A 24828-nucleotide genomic window follows, 5' to 3' on the forward strand; every position below is an offset into this window, starting at 1 on the left:
TTACTATTTTGGCACCATACATGTTCCACTTATCCTGTGTATTTTCTCTGCTCCAGCCCTCAAATCCATCACTTTTCTGAGAAGCTCCAGTTCCTCAGAGAAAATGATATTTAGAAAGTAAGTTCTGAATGCCCCTTGTGTCATTGCTACTGAGGCGTCACTGCCCTAAGCATTCTCAGTAGGCAAAACAAGAGTTAATGTTATGCACACATAACATTAATACTTATTATATACATGCACATAACATAAAATTCATGCAACAGGAGGTGTAGTTCAAATGCTAAATCATGAACCATGAGCAGAAAAGCTGAGTGAGAGAAGCCCTGAATTCAAGCCTGGTAATGGCGCACACAAACAAAAGTAAATCATGAGCTCAGGATTCTGGTTCACACCTATCATCTTAGCACTTGGAAGGCAGAGGCAGGAGGATCACAAACTACAGACTAGTCTGAGCTACAGAGTGAAGACCTGCCAAACATAGGTAGATAGATAGATAGTAGATAGATAGAGAGAGAGAGAGAGAGAGAGAGAGAGAGAGATAGACAGACAAACAGATAGACAGACAGATAGATAGATAGAGATAGAAGAGATAGATAGACAGATAGACAGAGATCTCCCAAATACAAATATATAGATAGCAAATGTTTTTAAAATCATGAGCTCATACTAATTCCAACTTCAATTTAATACCATTCAGTTTATTCTAGTCTTCCCCATTTACTTCATTTTCTGACAATAAGCTAAGACAGCAGTTCTATTACATACAATGTATTTTTACTGCTTTTTTAATCCAGTGTACAGTTTCATAATTGCTTCTATCTCTTGTAAGAAACACATCTGTTACTCTTAGTAGCAGTACTGTTACACAGTTCTTTTTGTCTTTAGCTTTGGTATCTAAGCAATAGGCTGTTTTCAAAATTAGTTGTTCCCTATTTCTTTCAATAGTCACGATTTCATTTGCAATATAGACATGACCATTTTTTACTATGAATGTTCCACTTGCAGTCTCCTACCCACACAACCTAGCTGATTTTAACTATGCATTTAGCATTTAGATATAAGAAACACTACTATGGTTTTAGTGCCAAAGCTATAGAAAAGAAATACTCAGGAGGGCTGGGAAGGTAGCTCAGTGGTAGAGCGCTTGCCTTGCATACATGAGGCCCTGGGTTCGATTCCTCAGCACCACATAAGCAAAAAGAAAAAAGCCGGAAGTGGCGCTGTGGCTCAAGTGGTAGAGCGCTAGCCTTGAGCTGAAGAACTGAGGAACAGCGCCCAGGCCCAGAGTTCAGACCCCACAACTGGACACAAAAAAAAAAAAAAAAAAGAAATACTCAGGAAAGTATCTCCCCTTCTTTATCCTTAAGGACTAGCCAATTGCCATCCTCTCCAAGCCTTTCCTACCCACCTCACAGGTAACTAATCTCTCCAGTTTCCAGCTAATCATTCTAGTGCTGTTTGTAAAAATTAGTGGATATGTAAATTATTCTATACCCTACTTTGGTAATGAGGAATATACACATCACATATTCTTTACCAGATCTGTTGGGGTTTTTCCCTGAAAATGTACATACTGGAAATCACTCTTACATTCTTACAAGTCTTACATAATACTCTACACTTGAACACTTAGTTTATTCACTAACATATGCAAAACCACTTATTTGGGTTGACTAATGTTTTGCAGTGATTAATGAATACATGTTTGTACTGTTAGAAGTGAGATTGTTTAGCCAAGACAAGTTTTATTAAGAATTGCCATAGCTGCTTCCAGAAACACCAATTTATATTTCTACTAGTGATACAGGAAAAGCAAACACAGGAAGAAATTGCCAACTTAATAGAAAATAAATCAGTAGCTAGGACATAAGAGAAGGAATGTTTTTGTTTTTGTTTTTTTTGGGGGGGGGGTCCAGTCGTGTGGCCTGAACTCTGGGCCTGGGTGCTATCCCTCAGCTCTTCAGCTCAAGGCTTAGCGCTCTACCACTTGAGCCACAGATCCACAGTGCCACTTTTGGCTTTTTTTCTTTTTGCTTATGTGGTGCTGAGGAATTGAACCCAGGGCCTCATGCATGCAAGGCAAGCACTCTACCACTGAGCCATCTTCCCAGCCCCGAGAAGGAATGTTTTTAATACACATGCTTCTCATATCTTCTGAATATTGAACTACATATATGTATTACTTACTTAAAATCAAATAATATTTTAAATTATGTGTTCTAAGAAACAGAAATAGTTCCAATAGACAAATCAACAAAGGTTACAACTAAGGTTGAGACTCATTGGTTTGTATTTGTGACATATATAGAAATGTAACAGTGAGCCAGGCGCTGCTGTCTCACTCCTGTAATCCTAGCTACTCAGGAGGCTGAGATCTGAGGACTGCAGTTCAAAGCCAACCCAGGCAGGGAATTCTGTGTGATGTGCTCCAATTAGCCACCAGAAAACCAGAAATGGCACTGTAGCTCAGAGTGGTAGAGCACTAGCCTTGAGCGGACAGTGCCCAAGCCTTCCCCCCACCACACACACACACACACACACACACACACACACACACACACACACACACACACACACACACACACACACACACACACACACACACACACACACACACACACACACACACACACACACACACACACACACACACACACACACACACACACACTGGGGATGACATTGTCCAACAAGAAATGGACTCTTCACTGGGTGTCAGTGGCTCATGCCTATAATCTTAGCTACTCTGGAGGGTGAGATCTGAGGATTACAGTTCAAGGCCAGCCCAGGCAGAAGAGTCTCCATGAGATTCTTATCTCCAGAAACCACTCAAAAACCAGAAGTGACCAAAAAAAAACAAAAAATCAGAAGTGGTGCTATAGCTCAAGTGGTAGAGCATTAGCCTTGAGCTAAAGAGCTGAGGGAAAGTGCCCAGGCGGAGTTCAAGCCTCACAACTGACAAAAAAAAACAGAAATGTACTCTTTACCTGATTTATGTAACTGTAACCCCTCTATATATCACCTTTATAATAATTGGGGGGGAGGGGGAGCGGGTCCTGGGGCCTGAACTCTGGACCTAGGTGTTGTCCCTCAGCTCTTCAGCTCAAGGCTAGCGCTCTACTACTTGATCCATAGCACCATTTCTGGCTTTTTTCTGCTTATGTGGTGCTGAGAAATCGAATCCAGGACCTCATGCATGCAAGGCAAGCACTCTACCACTGAGCCACCTTCCCAGCCCTAATAATTATTTTTTAAAAGACAAAAGAAAAATCATTTGGGGGAACAACAAACACATAAGACAAATGTTGAAAAAGCTTTTGTGGGTTCAGGAAGTCTACCAACAAGTTTAAATCTTAGCAGTTACCATGAGTTTCATTTAAAAGAAAACTCTAAGCTGAGCACCAGTGGCTCATGCCTATAATTCTAGCTACTCAGGAGGCTGAGACCTGAGGGCTGTGGTTCAAAGCCAGCCTGGCAGGAAAGTCCATGAGACTCTTATCTCTAATTAATCACCAGAAAACCAGAAGTGGCGCTGTGGCTCAAGTGGTAGAGCACTATCCTTGAGCTGAAGAGCTGAGGGACTTCTGTCACCCAGGCCCAGAGTTCAAGCCCCAAAACCAACAAAAAAAAAAAAAAAAAAGAAAACTTTAAACTCAGAATTTGTTCCTGAACAGATATCTGTAGTTGTGTCTTAATTTAAATACTGTCATCCAGCTAGAACATAAAATATTTAAAAATTTTGTTAAAAGTGAAGGAAAAAAGTAACACCACTTTTTTTTGTTTTGAATAATTGTATAATTTTTTCGTATTTTCTTCAAATTGTTGTACAAAGTAAAATAATGTGTATTTTAACCAGTCTTCTGTAATCTAAGAATTAGAGCCTATGCAACAGCAATAATAAAATATATACTCACCATCTGCTGAAAATTTGTCAGCAGCTTGAGTCAAAGTGAGGAAGTTGCCTGTAGATTTTGACATCTGAAATAGAAAGTCAATGTCAGATTAACCAAATAACATTCATCAGGTTGTCTTTGACAAATGAAGAAAAAAGAATTCAAGACATGGAAAGGAAAATATACATGACTTTTAGAGAAGCAAAACAGAAGCTAGATCAATAAAGTGATTTAGCTAATCAGAGCTACATAGAGATAAGCCTGATATTCAGTCCACTGTGGTTTCCATCAGCCTATACCGCCCTCTGGTAACTAAGTTACAAGTGTTGAATAATTCCACTAGATGCAGAGTCCTTCAGTTAATTATGTAAAGAAGAGATTTAGAGCATTCAGAATCACTCCGAAATGGGATGGACTAGTTTATGAGGTTAGAGTGAAGATTTCAAGAATGATCCTGTCATTACTGTCACAGTAACTGATCAAACTGTTGGGCGCAAAGGCAGTACATCTAGGAAGCACTAAAGAGTATAACTACTTATAATGTTTTAAAATCTTTATGCCATGATTATATTACTGATGTCAAAGAAATAATCATCACATCACTTTTCTGCTGTATGACAGCAAGTATACTATTCTACCAATGTTAATGTAGCATAATGAAGTTAATAATATAGCATAACAAAGTTAATATAGCATAACAATGTTCACATGAACACAGGAAATGTCATAGTCTAATGGGATTTGTGTGTGTTTGTGTGTATGTGTTTTATTCAGTTGGCACAGTAGCACACATTTGTAATCCAGCATACTAGGAAAGCTTGAGGCCACTCAGGGGTACATAGTATAACCCTGTCTCTAAAATTAAAATTGAACTTAAAAACAAATGGATATGTATATTTATGCATATTATTCCACTTTGACTAACAAAGAAGAAATGAGTTCAATTATCAAGTTAGTTGAACAAAAATCTTTATAGATCTTTATAGATAACCTGTTTATAATGACTCATGCTTCTAAAAAACTGTATTTCCGTCTAATGAACAGATTATCTTAAACTTTTTAATTAACTTTAACTTTTAGGATACTGGCTGGATCTGGTACAGACACAAATTTGTTTCAAATGCCACTGTTCGAATCTGTTATCTATTTTCATTATTCCATAATACTTAGAATAACTAATACTCTGTCATTAATATTCCACTGGTTATAGCAAAATTCATTAGATGTAATAAATCTAAATTTTACTAATGAGAAACAAATAATACTATCACCTTTACCTTGTTTTGCTGTTATTTTTGAAGAGGAGTATTCTTCTCTAATTTGTATATGTATTGGAGGAACAAACGAGGCTTCTGGTCAAGAGGTTTGCACAACCTTCTATTGAGGATATAGATTAATGGCATAAAGGCCAAGTGGTCATGGGATGGATATATGTCTGAAATCCCAGCTACTCAGGATGCTGAGACAGGATGATCAAAAGGCCAAACCCAGCATAGCAACTTAGTAACTCTGTCTCAAAACAAGTTTACAAAAAGGTTGGGAACATAATTCAGTAGCAGAACACCTGTCTAGTTTGCACAAGACCCTGATTCAATTAGGAGTATAAAGAAAAGGGAGGTAGGAGATAAATTTTTGTAACCTGTAAAAAAAATTTTTTTTAAATGAACATTTTGCCAGCAATAATGGTGGCAGGATAAGGATGGTATACTACCTGGGAAGAAGGATTAAATATTTTAGGGGCTATAGTATAAAATAAAACCATTTCTCCACTAATAAGAGAAACGAGGTCAAGTTTAAGATCTTTATGCTTACTATCCTTATGTTTTCTTTTTTTTTTTCTCTCACTCTCTAGTCACAATCTTGCCACTCAACACAAGTGCTGAAACATTTTCCCTACTCTACTCAATTAATGCTAACTATTCCACTTGATTAATTTCTGAGACTAAAATTGTTTATGCTCTCAGTCCTACAGATTTAGATAGGTTTCCAACTTTCATTATATTCCTCATTTCTTCCAGTAAAAAATTACACCTTCCAAAATTAGAAAAGCCTTCCACAGAACTGTAAACTTTAAGGGGCAATGAGCCTTACCTTCTCAGAGTTGAGAAGGAGATGTCCATTTGCTCGAACAGCTACAGGCCATTTGTCTCTTCACAGGGAAATGTTTCAAAACAAAAAAATTACAGAAAGATTACAGTTTAGACTTATAGTATTGAGGTAGAGGTTAACAATTAGTAAACATTTGCTAAGAAATGTCCAAGGATATCTACTGCAGTGCTCTGAGCAGCACCCCTACTTGTGCTCCCATTTTTAAAAGGAAACAAAAGACAGCGGTAAAAAATTATACATAGGTATGTACTAGCTTTAACTACTTTTTAAAAAATAGGCAGGGGACTCTTCCCCTTTGGACCCTTCTCTAGATGGATAGTCTTGCTAATTTCCTTTCATGGCTTTCCTTTCGCTTTCAAATAAACTTACTGTTTACCTTAAATAAATTTTTAAAAAGCAGGGCTATATGTATGAATACAAAAAGATTATTTTACAGAATAATGTATAAAAATGTAAATGCTGTATACAGACATCTGATGTTAATATATGCATAAACACTTTCTTCCAGAGGAATCACAAGATAATAATTTCAGTAATGAACTGAGAGGAGTGGTAGTGCCACAAGGGTGAAAGTTCACTTTGAACTTTTTACTCTTTTACATACTCTTTGAATTTTCAAGCTGTGCACATTCCTTCACTCATTTTTTCTAGCAACGAGATCATGTAGAACATAATGAAAACAGGGGCTGAGAAGTTGGCTCAGTGGTAGAGTGCTTGCCTTGCATGCCTGAGGCCCTGGGTTCGATTCCTCAGCACCACATAAGCAAAAAGAAAAAAGCCAGAAGTGGCGCTGTGGCTCAAGTGGTAGAGCGCTAGCCTTGAGCTGAAGAGCTGAGGGACAGCGCTCAGGCCCATTGTTCAGGCCCCACAACTGGCCAACCCCCCACCCCCAAAAAAAAAAAAAAAAAAAAAGAACATAATGAAAACAGGAGTTCTAGAGCCAGACTCTGGATTTACAGTCTAGTGTTGCCACTTACTAGGGTGTTTGGGCTGTTACTTGACCATATTATGCCTCAGTAAATGTCTTTAAAATGTGACTACCACAGATCTTCCTTGATAACTTGGACTGATAACTAAAGCAGTTATTATTAGTGATTAATGTGATTAAGCCACAATATGTGGCTTGAATTGTCTTTATTCCTACATCTAATAGGTCAAATAAATTATTAGCACATTATTAATGCACCTGATACTTTGGTAGCCTGAGGTAGGAAGGATTTCTAGATGTCACAGGTAAGAAGAAACATGCTTTCTATTTTAGCATACGTGTGTGTGTGCGCGCGCGCGCGCACGCGTGTATGTGCGAGAGTGCATGCACATACACCAGTCCTAGGGCTTGAACTCAGGACCTGGGCACTGTCCCTGAAGGTTGTACTAGAAGCTAGTTCTCTACCACTTGAGCCACAGCTCCACTTCTGGCTTTTTGGTAGTTAATTAGAGATAAAAATCTCATGGACTTTCCTGTCCAACTTGCTTTCAACCATGATTCTCAGATCTCAACCTTCTAAGTAGCTAGGAAGATAGGTATGAGCTACCAACACCCATCTTAGTATACTTTTAATTAAGAAGACTAATGTAACTGGCAAGTCTAGCAGTACACTGCACAATAATTTCTTAGATACTTGAAAACATAAAATACATTCAATAAAAATCAATAAATGCAGTCCATATTTTAGCATTCACCTTTGTTCTGGCCACATTGCCACATGATTATAAAGGTAATATGAAAGATGATTTGGAATAAGATCCTTTCCAGAAGTTCGAAGATCCACAGGATACCAGTACTCAAACTCCTGCTTTAACTGATCTAATTTTTCCTTTGGGATCTGAGTCTTAGGAAATGGAGCATTTTTAAGGAAAACATAATCCCAAACTTCCTTTGTCATTTGTTGTGGCCTATATTAAAACAAAGCAAACAAAACACATACATGTGTGTGTGTATATATGGTGTATATATATACATATACACCACATTTACATACACATTACACTATATACACAAATGCATAAAAAAAATTCTCTGAAAGAATCAAAAATTTTAATCTAACCACAAATTAGGAATCTTTCTCAATATAGCTACAACATCAAACAAGGACAAAAAACTCCTACAAGAATGAAGAATGAATGTTAATAGAGGGGTTATTGATTAATTTTTTAATTCCACAGTTAAAAACAACAGCAAATTTCTGCTAACTGGACTCTTACGAAAATTAAATACAGAAGAAACTTTCAGTACATAAATCAAATGATCACAACACTTGCTAACAAGCTATGTTCCTTTCCCTTAACTTACCCTTAAATTTACCAACCTGATTCCAAGTGGAGATTCTGCCTGTCCACTCAAGTTACCCCCCTGCAACAGATGTGCAACTGTGTAGAACGCCATGTAAATAGTGGAATCTGAGAGTGACTCGATAAGCCATTGTTCATCCCATGGCAAGCGAGTGCCTAAAATGTCAAAAGAAGAAAATTCATGCCTAAGGAATTGTAGTAGAGACCTCAAAATCGCATTTTCAACTCACTCATTTAGGAAGTTCTTTAATTCTACTTAAATAATAAGTAAAAATAAACTAAAATAGTAGATAAGAAACAAAACAGGTAAAGCTCTGAACTCTTCCTATAAAAAAAAAGTCACAAAACAAAAAAACTACATAGGTTAAAAGGACATATTTCTATCATCTGATAAATGGTAGAGACTCACATCCTGGTTTCCCTTGTCCTCTACCAAAACCTGTCACTTACAATTCAGAGAAAAGGTAAAGATGTGTAATTGCTGGGTAACAGATAAGCCATTCAAACAGAAATGTGTGCACTTTGCTTACCTAAACCATAAGTTCTTGAGCAAGCATGTTCTTGAAGCCAGTCTAAGGAAGCCTCAAAATTCCTCCTCGTCTCCTCACTGAATCTGAAAAAGCAAGAGGCAAAGTGTCTCCCTTTGCCTTATTTTCTCCCATGTTTCTTATCTCATTTCCCTTCTTTCTCTTATCTTACGTTTCCAAGTTCTTCAAGCACTGAGAAGTATGTTTTTTCCAGTGTTCTTCTCCATAATCTAAGTACCTGGCAATGGACAAATTATTGTTTGTTAGTTTTTAAGTCAGATGGGAAAAGTGAAAGACAGAATTTTCAATAAGAGAGACTAACCACTGGTCACACAGAGCCACAACACATTCATCTGAAGACCTGGATATGACTTGTTTCTCGGGTTCCATGTAAATCAGTGCATCCCCCTAAAACAGGGCAAATACAAATGTCAGATATCATAGCAAATTAACCTCCATTCCTTGAGGGTGATAAAAGCTACTTTTTAAAGAAATATCTTATGTCCCCAATAATCAAAACTCATGTATCCCTTTCTTCCCTCTCCCCAGGGTTGAAGTTACCTGCCCTTCCCTTCTGCATTAACATTTGTTTTTGAAATGACATACACCTTTACAAAATGGGTAATTTTCCCTAGGCTCATCAGTGAAATTAAGCCTCACCAGTGAAAAATGAACATATTTTAGCAGCTCTTGGTGTTATGGCTTGATAGTTAGATTTCCTATGACATTTGTTTCATTATAAAGATAAATTTGCCATGAAGCTAGGTGCTGGTGGATCACGCCTATAACCCTAACTACTAAGGAGCTGAAATCTGAGGATCTGAAGTCGGCCCAGGCAGTAAAGTCCATGGGATTCTTATCTTCAGTTAAGACATCAAAAAGCTAGAATGGAGTTATGGCTTATGTGGTACAACACTAACCTTGAAAACAACAATTCAGGACAGTACCCCCATCCTAAGTTCAAACCCCAAGACCGGCAAAAAAAAAGTTACCTAATTAACCATAATTCCCAAGCACTGATGACTCACACCTATAATCGTACCAACTTGGGAGTGAGAATGGGAGGATCAGTTTGAGACCAGTCTGAGCAAAAAAAGGGACAAATACAGTAAAAATCAATCCTACCAATAATTCCCCAATCAGCTCCCAAATGTATAGACTTTAAGTCAGTCACCAGAAGAATCTTCTGTATAACAAACTCAAAAGTTAACAGTAACATGGATAAACATTAGGGCTTCCCCAAAGGCAATGGTTCTTTCTTAGATTCTTCTAGTGGAATAAAGTGACATTTCCTACCCATGAACTAAAAGGTTCATAGGGCTAAAAGTAGCTTAAGTGATAGAGTGCCTGCCTAACAAGCTAGGTAGAAAAGGTTTATTACAAAAATGGAGGAAAGAGGTAGAGGTAAAGTAAGAAGTAAAGCACCAGCCGGACGCTGGTGGCTCACACCTGTAATCCTAGCTACTCAGGAGGCTGAGATCTGAGGATCGCAGTTCAAAGCCAGCCCGGACAAAAATGCCCTGAGACAATCATCTCCAATTAACCACCAGAAAACCAGAAGTGGTGCTGTAGCTTAAGTGGTAGAGTGCTTGCCTTGAGCTGAAGAACTCAGGGATAGCACCCAGGCCCAGAGTTCAAGCCCCACGACTGACAAAAAAAAAAAAGTAAAGCACCATAATTACACCAGTATCTAAAATTATTACTGACCAAAAACATCATTAAAGTTTTCTGTGTGTGCTTAGTGTTTTTGAATACTATCTTCATCCACATTACAGGTAGGGTGTTCAAGTTAAATGAATTACTAACTAGGTCTATTTCTGCCATAAAATCTTAATATGGCTCCAGATTCAACAGAATTTACTACTAGTCTATTAATTAACAACTCTTTCAAAATAGCCTTCAGAGGACAGTCTCTCACATACAGCATCTATCATCTTTTTCTGAATAGTCTTCTTTACATCTTGAATCTTCTTTCCTTTAAATCCATCCACCAACATTATCTAAAAGATGAGAGGGAAAAAAACATACGTAAAACAATGAAAAGTTACTTTGATCTTTTCCTTCAAGTTAGCCCTGACTAGTTTTCTTCTACTCCTAAAACCTAAATATTTTTAGTGTAAAAGTTGTCAATTTATAAGCATACTACTTATGTTGGGATGGCTTAGACAACTGATATTTATAACACACTTTCTTTTCTTTAAGAAAAACTGGGATAGCAATTGTGAGCACAATTAGGAACTTCCATTTCTCAGGCTTCCACAAAAAGATGTACTTATACTAATGTGTAAAAACTGATGGTTTTATGTATATATTAATGGATGGATGGATGGATGCTTCTCTTTCTAAACCTTCCTATTATAAGCCTACTTTTCTTCAACTCCCCTCTTACATGAAAGATTTAATTCTAAGTCAAGTATTAGCTGAATCTCCATGGACACAGATCTAGGCCAGAAACTTCACAGCTATCTTTAGTAGCCAACCTTACATATGTCATCCATGGAACTGACTCTTGTATCTCCCTCAAGTAGTTTTTATGTTAAGTGAAAAAGACAATTCTTGGTGACCTTCCAATAATTAACATATCAAAAATCCTCATTACATACTTAAGCTATCATTATGAAGTTATATTCAATAACCATCATGATACAGTGATTAAGAATACAAATACTAATTCTAGCTACTCAGGAGGCTGAGATCTGAGGATCGCGGTTCAAAGACAGCCCGGGCAGGAGAGACCGTGAGACTCCTATCTCCAATAAACCACCAGAAAACCGAAAGTGGCGCTGTAGCTCAAGTGGTAGAGCGCTCGCCTTGAGCTGAAGAGCTGAGGGACAGCGCCCAGGCCCAGAGTTCAAGCCCCACGACCGACAAAAAAAAAAAAAAAAAAAGAATACAAATACTACTATAGCCAGGCATCGGTGGCTCATGCCTGTAATCCTAGCTACTCAGGAGGCTGAGATCTGAGGATCATGGTTCAAAGCCAGCCCAGGCAGAAAAGCCCGTGAGACTCTTATCTCCAATAAACCATCAGAAAACCAGAAGTGGCGCTGTGGCTCAAGGGTAAAGCCAGTGACCTTGAGCTGAAGAGTACAAGGACAGTGCCCAAGCCCAGAGTTCAAGTCCCACAACCAATAACCAAAAAAAAGGAGTACAAATACAATCACAAAATGACTTTTCAAAGCCAGTATGGTCTGAAAAGTCCAAGAGACTTCATCTCCAGAATAACCAGCAAAAAAAAAAAAAAAACACCAAAAAACTTGAGACATGACTTGAGTGGTAGGGCACCAAACAAGCAATCAAGACAAGCAAGCATTTGGTACTGCCAGGAAAGAGAAAGAGAAAATGAGAAAGAGAGAAAACATATCCTAGAGTTAGGCTACCTAATTTGAACTGTATTTCAAACCACTAATGGTTTGATTACCTTGAAAAAATTACTAATCTCTTTATGCTTCAACTTCCTCATTTGTAAAATGTCAATAACAGTGCCCACTGCACAGGATTATTCTGTGGATAAGTTACACTGTGCAGTGCTATGTTAAGTGTTGGCTCATTACTACCCAAGATATATAAAACAATTGGCTATTCTTGGTTATCTAGGAAAATGAGAAAAATAAAAATTTTCAAAAGACCCTGAAAGTCATCATTTGAACCTCAAGCAGATAAACTCTTGGTTAGGTTTTAGCAGTCTTCTTTCCATGGCCACCTAAGCCACATTAATGGGCACAACCGAGAACAAAGAAAGGTTCAGAATAGATTTGCTGTGTTCACCTGGCATTTAGTAGGCACTAAATTAACAAATAAATTAACAGACGGACTGAAGTTGCCTAACCAAAAAATAAACTACTTAATTAAAAGAAAAAGGAGCCAGGCACCAGTGGCTCATGCCTATAAATCCTAGCCACTCAGGAGGCTCAGATCTGAGGATTGTGGTTCAAAGCCAGCCTGGGCAGGAAAATCCAGGAGACTCTTATCTCCAACTAACCACCAAAAAGCCAAAAATGGTGCTGTGGCTCAAGTGGTAGAACGTTCACCTTGAGCTGAACAACTCAGGGACAGTGCCCAGGCCCAGAGTTCAAGCCCCACGACCACCCAAAAAAAAAAAAAAAAACCTAGAAATTTAGAAAACAAACATGAGGGGCTAGGAAGGTGGCTCAGTGGTAGAGTGCTTGCCTCGCATGCATGAGGCCCTGGGTTCGATTCCTCAGCACCACAAAAACAGGAAAAGTCAGAAATGGCTCTGTGGCTCAAGTGGTAAGAGTGCTAGCCTTGAGCTGAAGAGCTGAGGGACAGCGCCCAGGCCCAGAGTTCAAACCCTATGACCGACAAAAAAAAAAAAAGAAAGAAAAGAAAACATACATGATTTCATAATAACTTCAAATTAATATTAACACAAATCAATATATTACTGAAACTACTTTAATTTTTAATCTTTTTAAAAATCATCAAGCAACAAAATCACCAATCATAGAACAAATGAAATACAAAAATAAAAATTATCACTTACACCTTCATAAAATCCTTTTAGATATAATTTCTCCTTTGCTTCTGCAAGTTTTTCTCGGTCATTCTGGCTCTGAATTTTCAACTCATCACAAACAGTTACAGCAGCAAGATTTCCAAAGCCTGGGATTTCAATGACTGGGACCTACAAAGAACAGCAATCTCAACATTCTTGGGGGCTGAGAATGTGGTTTAGTGGTAGAGTGCTTGCCTAGCATGCATGGAGCCCTGGATTCAATTCCTTAGTACCACATAAACAGAAAAGGCTGGACATGACACTGTGGCTCAAGTGGTAGAGCACTAGCCTTGAGCCAAGGGATAGTGCTCAGGCCCTGAGTTCAAGCCCTATGACTGGCACCAAAAAGGAATCTCAATGAACAGACACAAATATAGCATATAGGGGCTAGGATATATAGCTCAGTGGCAAAGTGCTTGCCTAGCAAGAATAATGTACTGGGTTCAATCCCCAATACCAAAAAAGAAAAGAAAAAGTATATATATATAGCTTTGAAAAATAGCATATATATTAAGTCATTTCAAGTTGTGCATATCCTTACAGTAATAGCACATATTAAGTAATCACAGAGGACTAATTTACAATGTGAATGTGAACCAAACTCTATACCAACCCCACCACCTCCAGATCTCAATCTCTACCACAACACAAGCAAAGCAATGTGAACAACTTTTTTTTTTTTTTTTTGCAGTGCTGGGAATCAAACCCATGGCCTTGCTCATGTTGGGCAAATATTCTTTCACTGAACTATATCCCTTACTAAATGTTCTGAATTCTTCATGAAAGTTATTCTACTAGTAATTACTTTTCCTCTGCAGGGACTAACATGAAAATATGAATATAAAACAATTACTAGGACTATGTTAAAAAATACTAGGGTTACAAATAAATAGTAACAACTAATGTAGCAAATTTTTGTCTTTAGGAAGCAGGAAATGGGCCATACTAAGAAAACAAGCTAATTTAAAATTGGAACAAACAGTTTTTTAGGGTGCAAAGTGATAAGAAAACGCTTACTAGGGGCTGGGAAGGTGGCTCAAAGGTAGAGCGCTTGCCTTGCATGCATGAGGCCCTGGGTTCGATTCCTCAGCACCACATAAGCCAAAAGAAAAAAGCCGGAAGTAGTGCTGTGGCTCAAGTGGCAGAGTGCTAGCCTTGAGCTGAAGAGCTGAGGGATAGCGCCCAGGCCCAGAGTTCAGGCCCCACGACCAGACCCAAAAAAAAAAAAAAAAAAAAGAAAACACTTACCATTGGTTCCCTGATGGTATCAGCCACAGCACATATACAATTAAAGTGAATAAATCCTTAAGCAAATTCCCTCTTTTATTTTCATCAGTTAAGTTTTGCACCAAGGAAAATTTGCTAGCTCCTTCTCTCCTCCTCTCTGACACAGATATGAAAACTGGGAATGACCCATGTACTCACCGGCTCAAATGGCAGGACCATGTCATCTCTAATTCCATACTTCGCTCGTAAGGCCTACAACAAAATTCCCAAGTTAACACAATTTCTCAATAATTTACTGGTATGATCACTGAAAGAAGCAAACTGCCAATTTTGGGGGGTTTTGAGACCATTTTGTTACATAGCCCAGGCTAGCCTTGAAATGGAGATTGTCCTGCTTCAGCATCTCCAGCACTAGAATTACATATAGGTATCACCAGGCTAGCCTTGAAATGGAGATTGTCCTGCTTCAGCATCTCCAGCACTAGAATTACATATAGGTATCACCAAACTTGGCTGTGTGTGTGTGTGTGTGTGTGTGTGTGTGTGTGTGTGTGTGTGTGTGTGTGTGTGTGTGTGTGTGTGTGTGTGTGTGTGTGTGTGTGTGTGTGTGTGTGTGTGTGTGTGTGTGTGTGTGTGTGTGTGTGTGTGTGTAGCAGGGCTTGAACTCTGGACCTTACACTCTCACTCAGCTTTTGCTCATGACTGTTCACTCAACTTAAGCTATGCCTCTAGTTCCGTGTGTGTGTGTGTGTGTGTGTGTGTGTGTGTGTGTGTGTGTGTGTGTGTGTGTGTGTGTGTGTGTAGCAGGGCTTGAACTCTGGACCTTACACTCTCACTCAGCTTTTGCTCATGACTGTTCACTCAACTTAAGCTATGCCTCTAGTTCCAGCTTTTTGCTTCTTAACTAGAGATAAGAATCTCTCAAGATCATCTACTCTATCTGACTACAAACTATAATCCTCAGATCTCAGCCTCCTAAGTAGCTAGGATTATAGGCATGAGCCACTGGGACATGGATGAAAAACTTGTTAAGCTATTGTCTTCCTTTACATACGAACAGATTTATTTTACTAAATACCTCAAGAAAGGACCTAGAACTCTTTAAAACATTTAACTTACAGTAAGTACACTGGATGATGAAACTGTAAAGCTAAATATAAAATTACACATAGACATGCATACATTATCACTATGAAAAAGTGGACAATGAAAGACTTCAAAACAAATTCAAAATTCTAACCACAGAAAACATAATAAACATTTAAAAACAAGTGAGATAATAGAAGAAAATTGTTTATCTTTCAACCAGGTTTCATAGTAAGTTCCACAGTACCTCACCAATGACAGTGAAGACAAAACAAGAATAAGAAACTCAGATACTTGCTTGCTTTTTCTTCAAGTCTCTGAAGGCAGCAAAATCATCAGGGGAGTCAGAAGGAACACTTGTGACCACACCAGTGCCTTATAAAAGAAAGAGTGCAACTAACTAATACAACCAGAATGTATTGCACAAGTTTTCATAGAAATAAACAAATCCTACCTTTATCCTCCTTAATAGTGAGCATTGGGAGAACATAGATCACTTTGTAGCATGTTAAAGGTGCAGATAATGATGCACCAAGAATTTCCTGCATGAGAAAAAAAAAATCCAAAGAGGTAAAGAAAATAGTATTTGTAATCATTAAAATTTAAACAATATTATTATCTTAAACCCAAGATCCTAGATCAAAAATACATAGGAATAAACTCATGAGGTCTATTATTGCACAACACAGTGATTACAGTTAACAACATATTACATAGTTCAAAATCACTGAAATGTTTAGTTTCACTAAATGATACATATGTGAGGTACTGAATTTTTTAATTAGCTTGATTTGGCCAGTCCACAATGCATACATATTTTAAAATATATTGCGCACTACAAATATATACAAGTTTTGTCAAATAAAAAAAACACACAGGTTTGGAGGCATGGCTCAAATGGTAGACAACTTACATAGAAAATCTAAGACCCTAAGTTCAAAACCCAGTACCATCAAAAAGATATATAAGTACCATCCACACATCTTCCTTATTTTTATTGTCTACTAAACTAAAAATAATTTTAAGTAATTATAAATCTGACAATGTTACGATAAATTCAGTATGCTAACACATCACTTGTAACACTGCACTCCTTTGGAAAATGGCACAGGAATCCACAGCAAGTACCTTAAAAATGTTCACAAATCTTGGACCCCTCAAAAAATTATTTTTTGTTTGAGAAATATACCAAATGCTGAGTTGATTATCCTAGCAAAAACTATTAGTGAAAGAAAAATCATGTAAAAAATATGCTACATCAGCATATAGAATATTATATATAAATTTTAAATTATAATTATGAAAGTCAATTGAAGTAAAAAAATTTTTAGTGCCTTAAAGAAACTTTAGGAAGCTAGATGCCAGTGGCTCAGGCCTGTAATCTTAGTTACTCAGGAGGCTGAGATCTGAGGATCACAGTTTAAAGCCAGCCTGGACAGGAAAGTCTGTGAAACTCTCATCTCCAATAAACTACTCAGAAAAAGCCAGAAGTGTGGATCAAGTGGTAGAATGCTAGCCTTGAGCAAAAGCTCAAAGACAGCACCCAGGCCTTGAGTTCAAGCCCCAGGACCAGCAAAAAAAAAAAAATTTAGGAGGTTCAGCAATACTGGACTCACATTTGTGATTGTCCACAACCAGCATCCAGCTGCTCATTCTAAGTAAACGATTCACTTTCCTCCCACATAGCTCCCACACATCCTGTTTCATTGACATTTAATACTAATTACCAGGAACAGAGCTAACAATATTTAAAAAAATGAACATAACTCTAATGTCATCATTAAATCTCTTGGGGAAGATTATATTTTTCAACCAAATATTTGCTGAGTTGATATATAAAATTTAAAATATGCTACTTTAGAGATATAAAATGAATACACGGCAATTTTTTAAAATTCTCCTATATATAACATGTATCAACTGCACAGTTATTGGGCAAAAGACATCAGACACAAAAGAGTACATACTTAGAAATGTAAAAATGAAATCTGCCTCTGCCTAACTAATATAAGCTAACAAAAAAACTGTTTAAAGTTTTTTTTTTCCTTTTTGTTGGTAACGGGGCTTGAACACAGGGATGGGCACTGTCCCTGAGCTCTCTAGCACTCTACTACTTTGAGCCACAGTGCCACTTCCAGTTTTTGAATGGTTAATTAGAGATAGAGTCCCACAGGAACTTTTCTGTCCAGGATGGCTTCGAACCCTAATCCTCAGATCTCAGGCTCTTGAGTAGCTAGGATTATAGGCATGAGCCACTGACGCCTAGCCTGAAATGTTTTTTATGTGTGTGCTGATTCCTGATTTTAAAGTCATAGCCTGGGTGCTGTTCCTGACCTTTTTTATTCAAAGCTAGAGGTCTACCATTTGAGCCATAGATCTACTTCATACTGTTTGGTGTTTAATTGGAGATAAGATTTTCCTTCCTGAACTGGTTTTGAACCATGACCCTCAGATCTCAGCCTCCTAAGTAGCTAGGTTCACAGGGGTGAGCCACCAGTACCTGGATAAACAGAAAATGTTTTAAAGAGTACAAATATAGCAACTAATTATTAGTGAAGACAGAGCAGAGATTCCCTTTGGAGGAGAAAGTTTAGTACATTCCAGAACTTTTGGAAACCACAGTTATGTATCTTGATTTGGGTAATGTTCAATTAAGCAAATACATATATGAAAATTCAACAAACTACAAGTCAACATACACTTTGTTACATGTATCTCTCAAATTAAAAGTTTTCTTTAAATGTTCTTTTCTCAAGCTTCATTGTTGAAAATTTCCTCTAATTGTATGCATGAAAATAAAATGTAATACCCAACTTACCTCTCCCATTAACTCTTTAACAACAGGCACCACTCCATTGTCTTTGGTAAAGCCTTGGTATGACATATTCCTGGCTGCTCTTTGGGTACAGATGAATATATCACCATCCACCGTCTCAAATCCAATGTACTTTAGATTAGGACGAACCCAACAGTTTGTCTGTCCAAACATAGTCTCAGGTCTAAGAGTAGCAGCAACTAAGAAGATACTTTTACCTTTCAGGCCACTAAAAAGAAAAAGGAAGTATTTAAATTAAAAGATTCCTTCACAACTACCTTATTGTTCAGAAATGATGAAACATTAACTCTTTAGTAACCTTACCTTAACTTGGATGGGTATGGCTCCAGCACTTTCAATTTGATTAAAGTGTATTCCTGAGGTCCAACACCCTAAACCAATAAACAAAACAAAAATCTAAGTGAAAAAAGACTTGGATTAAACTCACCAACATATGTGAGAGATCTGACATGGGTTCTTCCACTGTTAGAAGTGAATAGACTGCCACTGGTGTGCTGGCCATATTCAAGCGGAAGTCTAGTATATAAGGAGGGACTTAATGTCATAATCAAAATGGTATTCACCAAGATGAGAGTTCGAAAAGAACTCCAGTGCTGGACCCTAGTACAAGCCCTGGAGGGCAGTTATCACAATTATACACTGAGCCAGGCATCAGATAATATACATTCTAAGCTTTCCTATTCACTTACTAATGGCCTGACTCAATAGACATAATCTCTAAAAACTTTGCTTTCTTAAGTGCAAAGTAACACTGCTACATCTCACACAAAAGACTGTCCTAAGGAACACCTAAGTTAATTTATTTAAAAAATGCTTTGAAACTCCATGAGCCATTATTAGAATTTAGGATACTACTATCACTCACTATAAAACTACATAGGTTTTCTTTTTTTTCCTTTATTTTCTTGTTCTTTTTCCCTTTTGTCACTGTTTTTTATTTCTGTACACTTTGTCTCATATTTAAGTTTATCTGAATTGGGGAGAGGCATAGAAACCATGGAACAAAGAGTGAACTAATTCAGAAGTAATACTAAATATTATGTTAGAAATGAACTATACAACTTGAGGGGGGAATCAGAAGGGGAAAAACTAGGAGAAAATGAGGGAAAGGGTGACACTGTTCAAAAAGAAAGTACTTATTAAGTAATTTTTGACCATGGAGTGGGAGTGAGAGATGGAGAAGACTGAACTCAAGGCCTTATGCTTGCCAGACATATGGTGTGCCACTTGAACCACATCTCAGTCAGTATCTCTTACCCAAAATCTTTGGGGAGAAATGTTTCAGATCTGTTTTGGAATATCTGTGGTAACTTTAGTAGCTAAGCATGGCTAAATCTGACAACCAACATCTACAATGTACCAAACTACAAAATTTTTTGAGTGCTATATCTAATACAAAATTGAAAAGTCCATAATTTTCCACTCAAGTGGTAGACTGCTAAGCCATGACTAAGTGTGAGGCCCTGAATTCAAGCCTGGTCCCAGCAAAAAAGGAAGGGAGAAGCTGGGCATCAGTGACTCAAAAGGCTGAGATCTGAGGATCACAGTTTAAAGCCAGCCTGTGAGACTCTTATCTCCAATTAAGCATCACAAAAGCTGGAAGTGAAGCTGTGGCTCAAGTGGTAGAACTCTAGCCTTTAACAAAAAAGCCCAGAGACAGTGCCCAAACCCTGAGTTCAGACTGAAATATAGCCCAGAGGCAAAAGAGCTTGCTTAGCAAGTGCAATGTCCAAAAATCAAAAAGCAGAACTTCCCGAGTTCAAGTCCTAGGACTGGTACCAAAAAATAAATAGATAAATCAAGGAAAAGAAGAAACGAGGGAAAGGAGGGGTGGGAGAGAGATTCACAATGTCTCCAAATCCATACTTTTTGAGTGGTAGGTCAACAATCAAAAAACATCACTAGAACTTTTTTTTTTTTTGTCGGTTGTGGGGCTTGAACTCTGGGTCTGGGCGCTGTCCCTGAGGTCTTCAGCTCAAGGCTAGTACTTCACCAATTGAGCCACAGTGCCACTTCATTTTTCTGGTGGTTAATTGGTGATAAGAGTCTCACAGATTTTCTTGTCAGAGCTGGCTTTGAACTGAGATTCTCAGATCTTAGCCTCCTGAGTAGCTAGGATTAGAGGTATGAGCCACTGGCACCTGGCTCACTGGAACATTTTGAACTTCGGAACATTTTAGATTAGGAATGCTCAACCTATATAAAAACTTTCTGGGGCTGGGAAGGTGGTTCAGTGGTAGAATGCTTGCCTTACATGCATGAGGCCCTGGGTTCGATTCCTCAGCACCACATAAACAGAAAAAAAGCCAGAAGTGGTGCTGTGGCTCAAGTGATAGAGTGCTAGCCTTGAGCTGAGGGACAGCCCCCAGGCCCAGAGTTCAGACCCCACAACCGACCAACTAAAAAAAAAAAAACACAAACTTTAAGCCAGGCTGATTTTTTTAATTTTTTTACTTTTTATTTTATTACATACTAAAATATGTAATAAAAGGGAACTTGCTAGGGTTGAATATTCCTACCAAAACTCACACTGAAATTTAAACTCCCCTGTGAGGTACCAAAAGATGGAAGCTTTAAGAAGTATTTAGGTCATGAAGACTCTGCTCTGATAATAGAATAATCCACTCATGAATTAATGGATTATCAGGTCAACAGACTCTTGTGAGAGTGGCTATCATAAAAGGCAATGAGAGTGGATATCATAAAAGACAATTTGCCTCAGTCTCTCATGTGTGGCCCTAGTATTATGTGTTGCCAGGCTCCACCTCTGTAATTTGTAAATAATCTCTACTAAAAAAAAGGCCTTTGAGGCTGAGAATATGGCTTAGTGGTAGAGTGCTAGCCTTGAGCAAAAAGAAGTTCAGGGACAGTGCCCAGGCCCTAAAGAAGAAAGGCTGGGTGCCAGTGGCTCACGCCTGTAATTCTAGCTACCCAGGAGGCTGAGATCTGAGGATTGCAGTTCAAAGCCAGACCGGACAGGAAAGTTGTGAGACTTATCTCCAATTAACCACCAGAAAACCTGAAGTAGTGCTGTGACTCAAGTGGTAGAGCAACTGCCTTGAGCTGAAGAGCTGAGAGACAGCACCCAGGCCCAGAGTTCAAGCCTTACAACCGACCAAAAAAAAAAAAAAAAAGGCCTTCACCTAAGGTATTCCTTTGGCCTTCAATTCTCTAGAACCAATCACTAAATAAACCATTATTCTGGAAATTACCCAATCTGTAGTATTCAGATATATGTAAGACTGAGTATATAAGCTCAGATAGATACAAGCATTTAGTGATTTAATAAGCCAAGCAAGGCTTTAGGAAAAAAACTCTTGCTTTCTTTATTCGAGTAGTACAGGAATGTTACTTAATGTGTTCTATAACAACATAAAAAGAAATACTATGATGCATGGCTACCAGTACACTGGCAATGAACAACCAGGCACATGATTAAAGCACATATAAATGGAATCTGTGTACCTCAAAAGTTAGCTATGTATATCTTATTACCTTTCCCCACATTCTTCTCTTTAGAGTTGTATTTTCCAAATGATGCTTCTCAAATATTAGTATGTATATGAATCACACTGTAAAAACAAATTCCTGAGTCATACCCCAGGATACTTAAACTGATGTGGCAGTTTAGGGGTGAGGCTTAACAATGCGCTTTCCTGTAACAAGTTGATATAGCTAGTCCACATACTATTCTTAAGTACACAAGGTCCTACACAAGGCACATGTCCTTGTCATGATATTATCTCCCTTTTCATACGCACCAGAGTACCATGACCGTACTATACACATCAGCACTGCAACTAAGCTATATTTTTAAGTTTCTGATCTGAAACACTATGATCACATCAAAGATTTTAATAACTACTGTATAGCCCAAATAATCACCTCTCCAGTTTGTCTGTCATGATCCATGCAAGGCTGTCCATCTTTTGGAGAATAAATGGTATGCCTACAAGATAAACAGTAAGTACAAGTATTATTATAATATACAAGTTATAGTCTATTTGCCAGTGTTGCTAACTTCATATGTCTTATAACTGAAAATTCTGAGCAAATATCTACTTCTATACTTGTGAGTAGTTCTGTCAACTTCATTACTGATGATGAGAAGTTTTACCTTCATCAAAAGTAATACCATCAAAAAATATGAATACTAGTTTTGTGACATAAATCAAGACATGGTGAAATATAATTTTATTTGTAAGCTGCAAGTAGCTACATAAACAAGCAAGAATCTCTAAATTTTGTTAACAATTTAGAGAACACAAGTATAAATACACAATGATTATTTTCTGCTTGTCCAAATTTCATTCTGTATTATAACACAAGACATATCAGAGAAATAAAAACTTGGTTTTGGTGGTACTGGGGATTTAACATGGGGCCTTGAGATTGATAGGAAAGCACTCTACCACTTAAAGTATACTCCCAGTCTTTTTTTATATTTTTTATTTTTTTTAAAGCTTTCAATATCACAAGTCAGATTATGACTACAGTGCATCTTGATCTATACTCCCAGTCCCTCTGCATTTAGTTTTTTTTTTTATTAGTAAGTTTTTTTTTATTGTGAAAATACGGTACAGAGCAGTTACAATTACATGAGCAAGGTAATGACATTTCTTATCAAGCATTGTTACCTCCTCCTTTGTTTTTCCCTTACCATCCCAGCCCTCCCATCTCCACAATTATACTCCCCCCACCTCCTGCGTTTAGTTTTCAAATAGGGTCTTGAGTTTTACCCAGTCCCATCTCAGTCCTCAATCTTCCCACCCCTGCCTACCAAGTAGCTAGAAATACAGGCATGCTCCACTATGCACAGATACTCAGAGAAATTAAGACATTAACAAGAGAGTGGGGATGCAAGTCAGTACTAGAGTACTTGCATGCATAAGCAAGAAACAGGTTCAATCCTGGCACCAAGACAAAAGAGAAACTAGTGGGGAAAAACAAAGGATAAGAAAGTAAAAGAACAAAAAAAGCCAGATGGCACATTCCTGTAATCCTAGCTACTCAGTAGGCTTAAATATGAGGATCCCAGTTCAAAGCTAGCCTGGGCAGGAAAGTCTGTCAGATTCTAATCTCTAGCCAGCAAAAAGCTGGAAATGGAACTGTGACTCAAGTGGTACAGCGCTGGCCTTGAGCAAAAATGCTGAGGGATAGCACCATAGGCACTGAGTCTAAGCCCCTGAACTGGCACCAAAACAAAAACAAAAACAAAAGCAAAAAAAGAGAAAGGCTATGAATACTGAATTATAAAGAAGGAATGGTATAGTTACTAGTTTACTAAAATGAAGGACAACAAACTTACCGCTTCCCAAATTTAATTTTATTTCTTTCTCTTAGTGTTAAAAATTGCCACCTGACAAATGAATCATAGTAAGGATTAACATCAGTGGTGATGAAAGAACGCCGCCAGTCTACCTACAGAATGAGAAAGGAAATAGCAATTTTTTTTAATATTCAAAAGTTTTATAAGAAATCCTATGAATCAATTATTTACTCTGTGTGTGTGTGTTTTGTGTGTGTGTGTGTATACACTTTGTCAGTCATGGAGTTTGACCTTAGGGCCTGAGCCCTGTTCCTGAGCTTTTTTGCTCAAGGTTAGAACTCTACTACTTTGAGCCACAGCTTCACTTCTGGTTTTCTGGTAGATAAAAGTGGAATTCTATGCCTCCATCAGAAAGAATGACATTGTCCCATTTGTAAGAAATGGAAAGACTTGGAAAAAATTATATTAAGTGAAGTATGCCAGGCCCAAAGAAACATAGGTCCCATGGTTTCCCTTATTTGCAATAACTAGTGTAAGGACAAGCAGAAAAGGTCAAAAGCTATGTACATATGACCAGATAAGATGATGTTAAGCGAAATGAACCCCAAGATAGGAACACAAGTGATTTTTTTTTCTTTCTTGCTACTGTTTCTAACATATTTATAATGTACCATGAGATTTTTTTGTTTCTTTATATGTTCCTCCCCCACTGTATAAGCCGGTTTCACTGTATTTGATGTTAGAGCCCTGCATCTTGTAACACTTCTCTAATTTGGGGAGGGGAAGTGAAAAAACAAAATGTTTAAATAGGGATACAGGTTGACCCATTGTAACAATGAGATGTACAGACACTATGTTGAAAAACAAACTTTACAATTTAGGTGCGGGGGGATATAGTTGTGGAGGTGGGAGGGAAGGGATGGTAGGAGATAAACAAAGGAGGTAACAATGCTTGATAGGAAATGTACTCATTACCTTGCTCATGTAACTCCTCTGCACAGTATTTTTACAACAAAAAAAATATTTAAAAAAAAGTCTCACAGGGACTTTTCTGCCCGGGCTGCTTTTGAATC

At 37.8% G+C, this 24828-nt stretch overlaps 1 protein-coding gene across 1 annotated transcript in view; it reads right to left on the reverse strand.

Annotated features, from left to right (window-relative positions):
* The window catches only part of Lars1 (leucyl-tRNA synthetase 1), a 61962-nt gene that overhangs the window by 22553 nt on the left and 14581 nt on the right, over positions 1-24828 (reverse strand). Inside the window, exons 7-22 of the mRNA XM_042692048.1 lie at positions 23795-23907; positions 22372-22435; positions 18790-18857; positions 18469-18694; positions 16105-16192; positions 15949-16025; positions 14763-14816; positions 13326-13466; positions 10744-10821; positions 9144-9229; positions 8994-9059; positions 8825-8907; positions 8312-8450; positions 7686-7898; positions 5985-6042; positions 3915-3978 (exon numbers count right to left, since the gene is read on the reverse strand). Of these exons, the coding sequence (XP_042547982.1) occupies positions 3915-3978; positions 5985-6042; positions 7686-7898; positions 8312-8450; positions 8825-8907; positions 8994-9059; positions 9144-9229; positions 10744-10821; positions 13326-13466; positions 14763-14816; positions 15949-16025; positions 16105-16192; positions 18469-18694; positions 18790-18857; positions 22372-22435; positions 23795-23907 (1618 nt within the window). The remainder of the gene's footprint in view (positions 1-3914; positions 3979-5984; positions 6043-7685; positions 7899-8311; positions 8451-8824; positions 8908-8993; positions 9060-9143; positions 9230-10743; positions 10822-13325; positions 13467-14762; positions 14817-15948; positions 16026-16104; positions 16193-18468; positions 18695-18789; positions 18858-22371; positions 22436-23794; positions 23908-24828) is intronic.

Source organism: Dipodomys spectabilis, unplaced genomic scaffold, assembly GCF_019054845.1.
Source record: "Dipodomys spectabilis isolate Male_0828 unplaced genomic scaffold, ASM1905484v1 ptg000147l, whole genome shotgun sequence".
In the NCBI taxonomy this organism is placed as follows: domain Eukaryota; kingdom Metazoa; phylum Chordata; class Mammalia; order Rodentia; family Heteromyidae; genus Dipodomys; species Dipodomys spectabilis.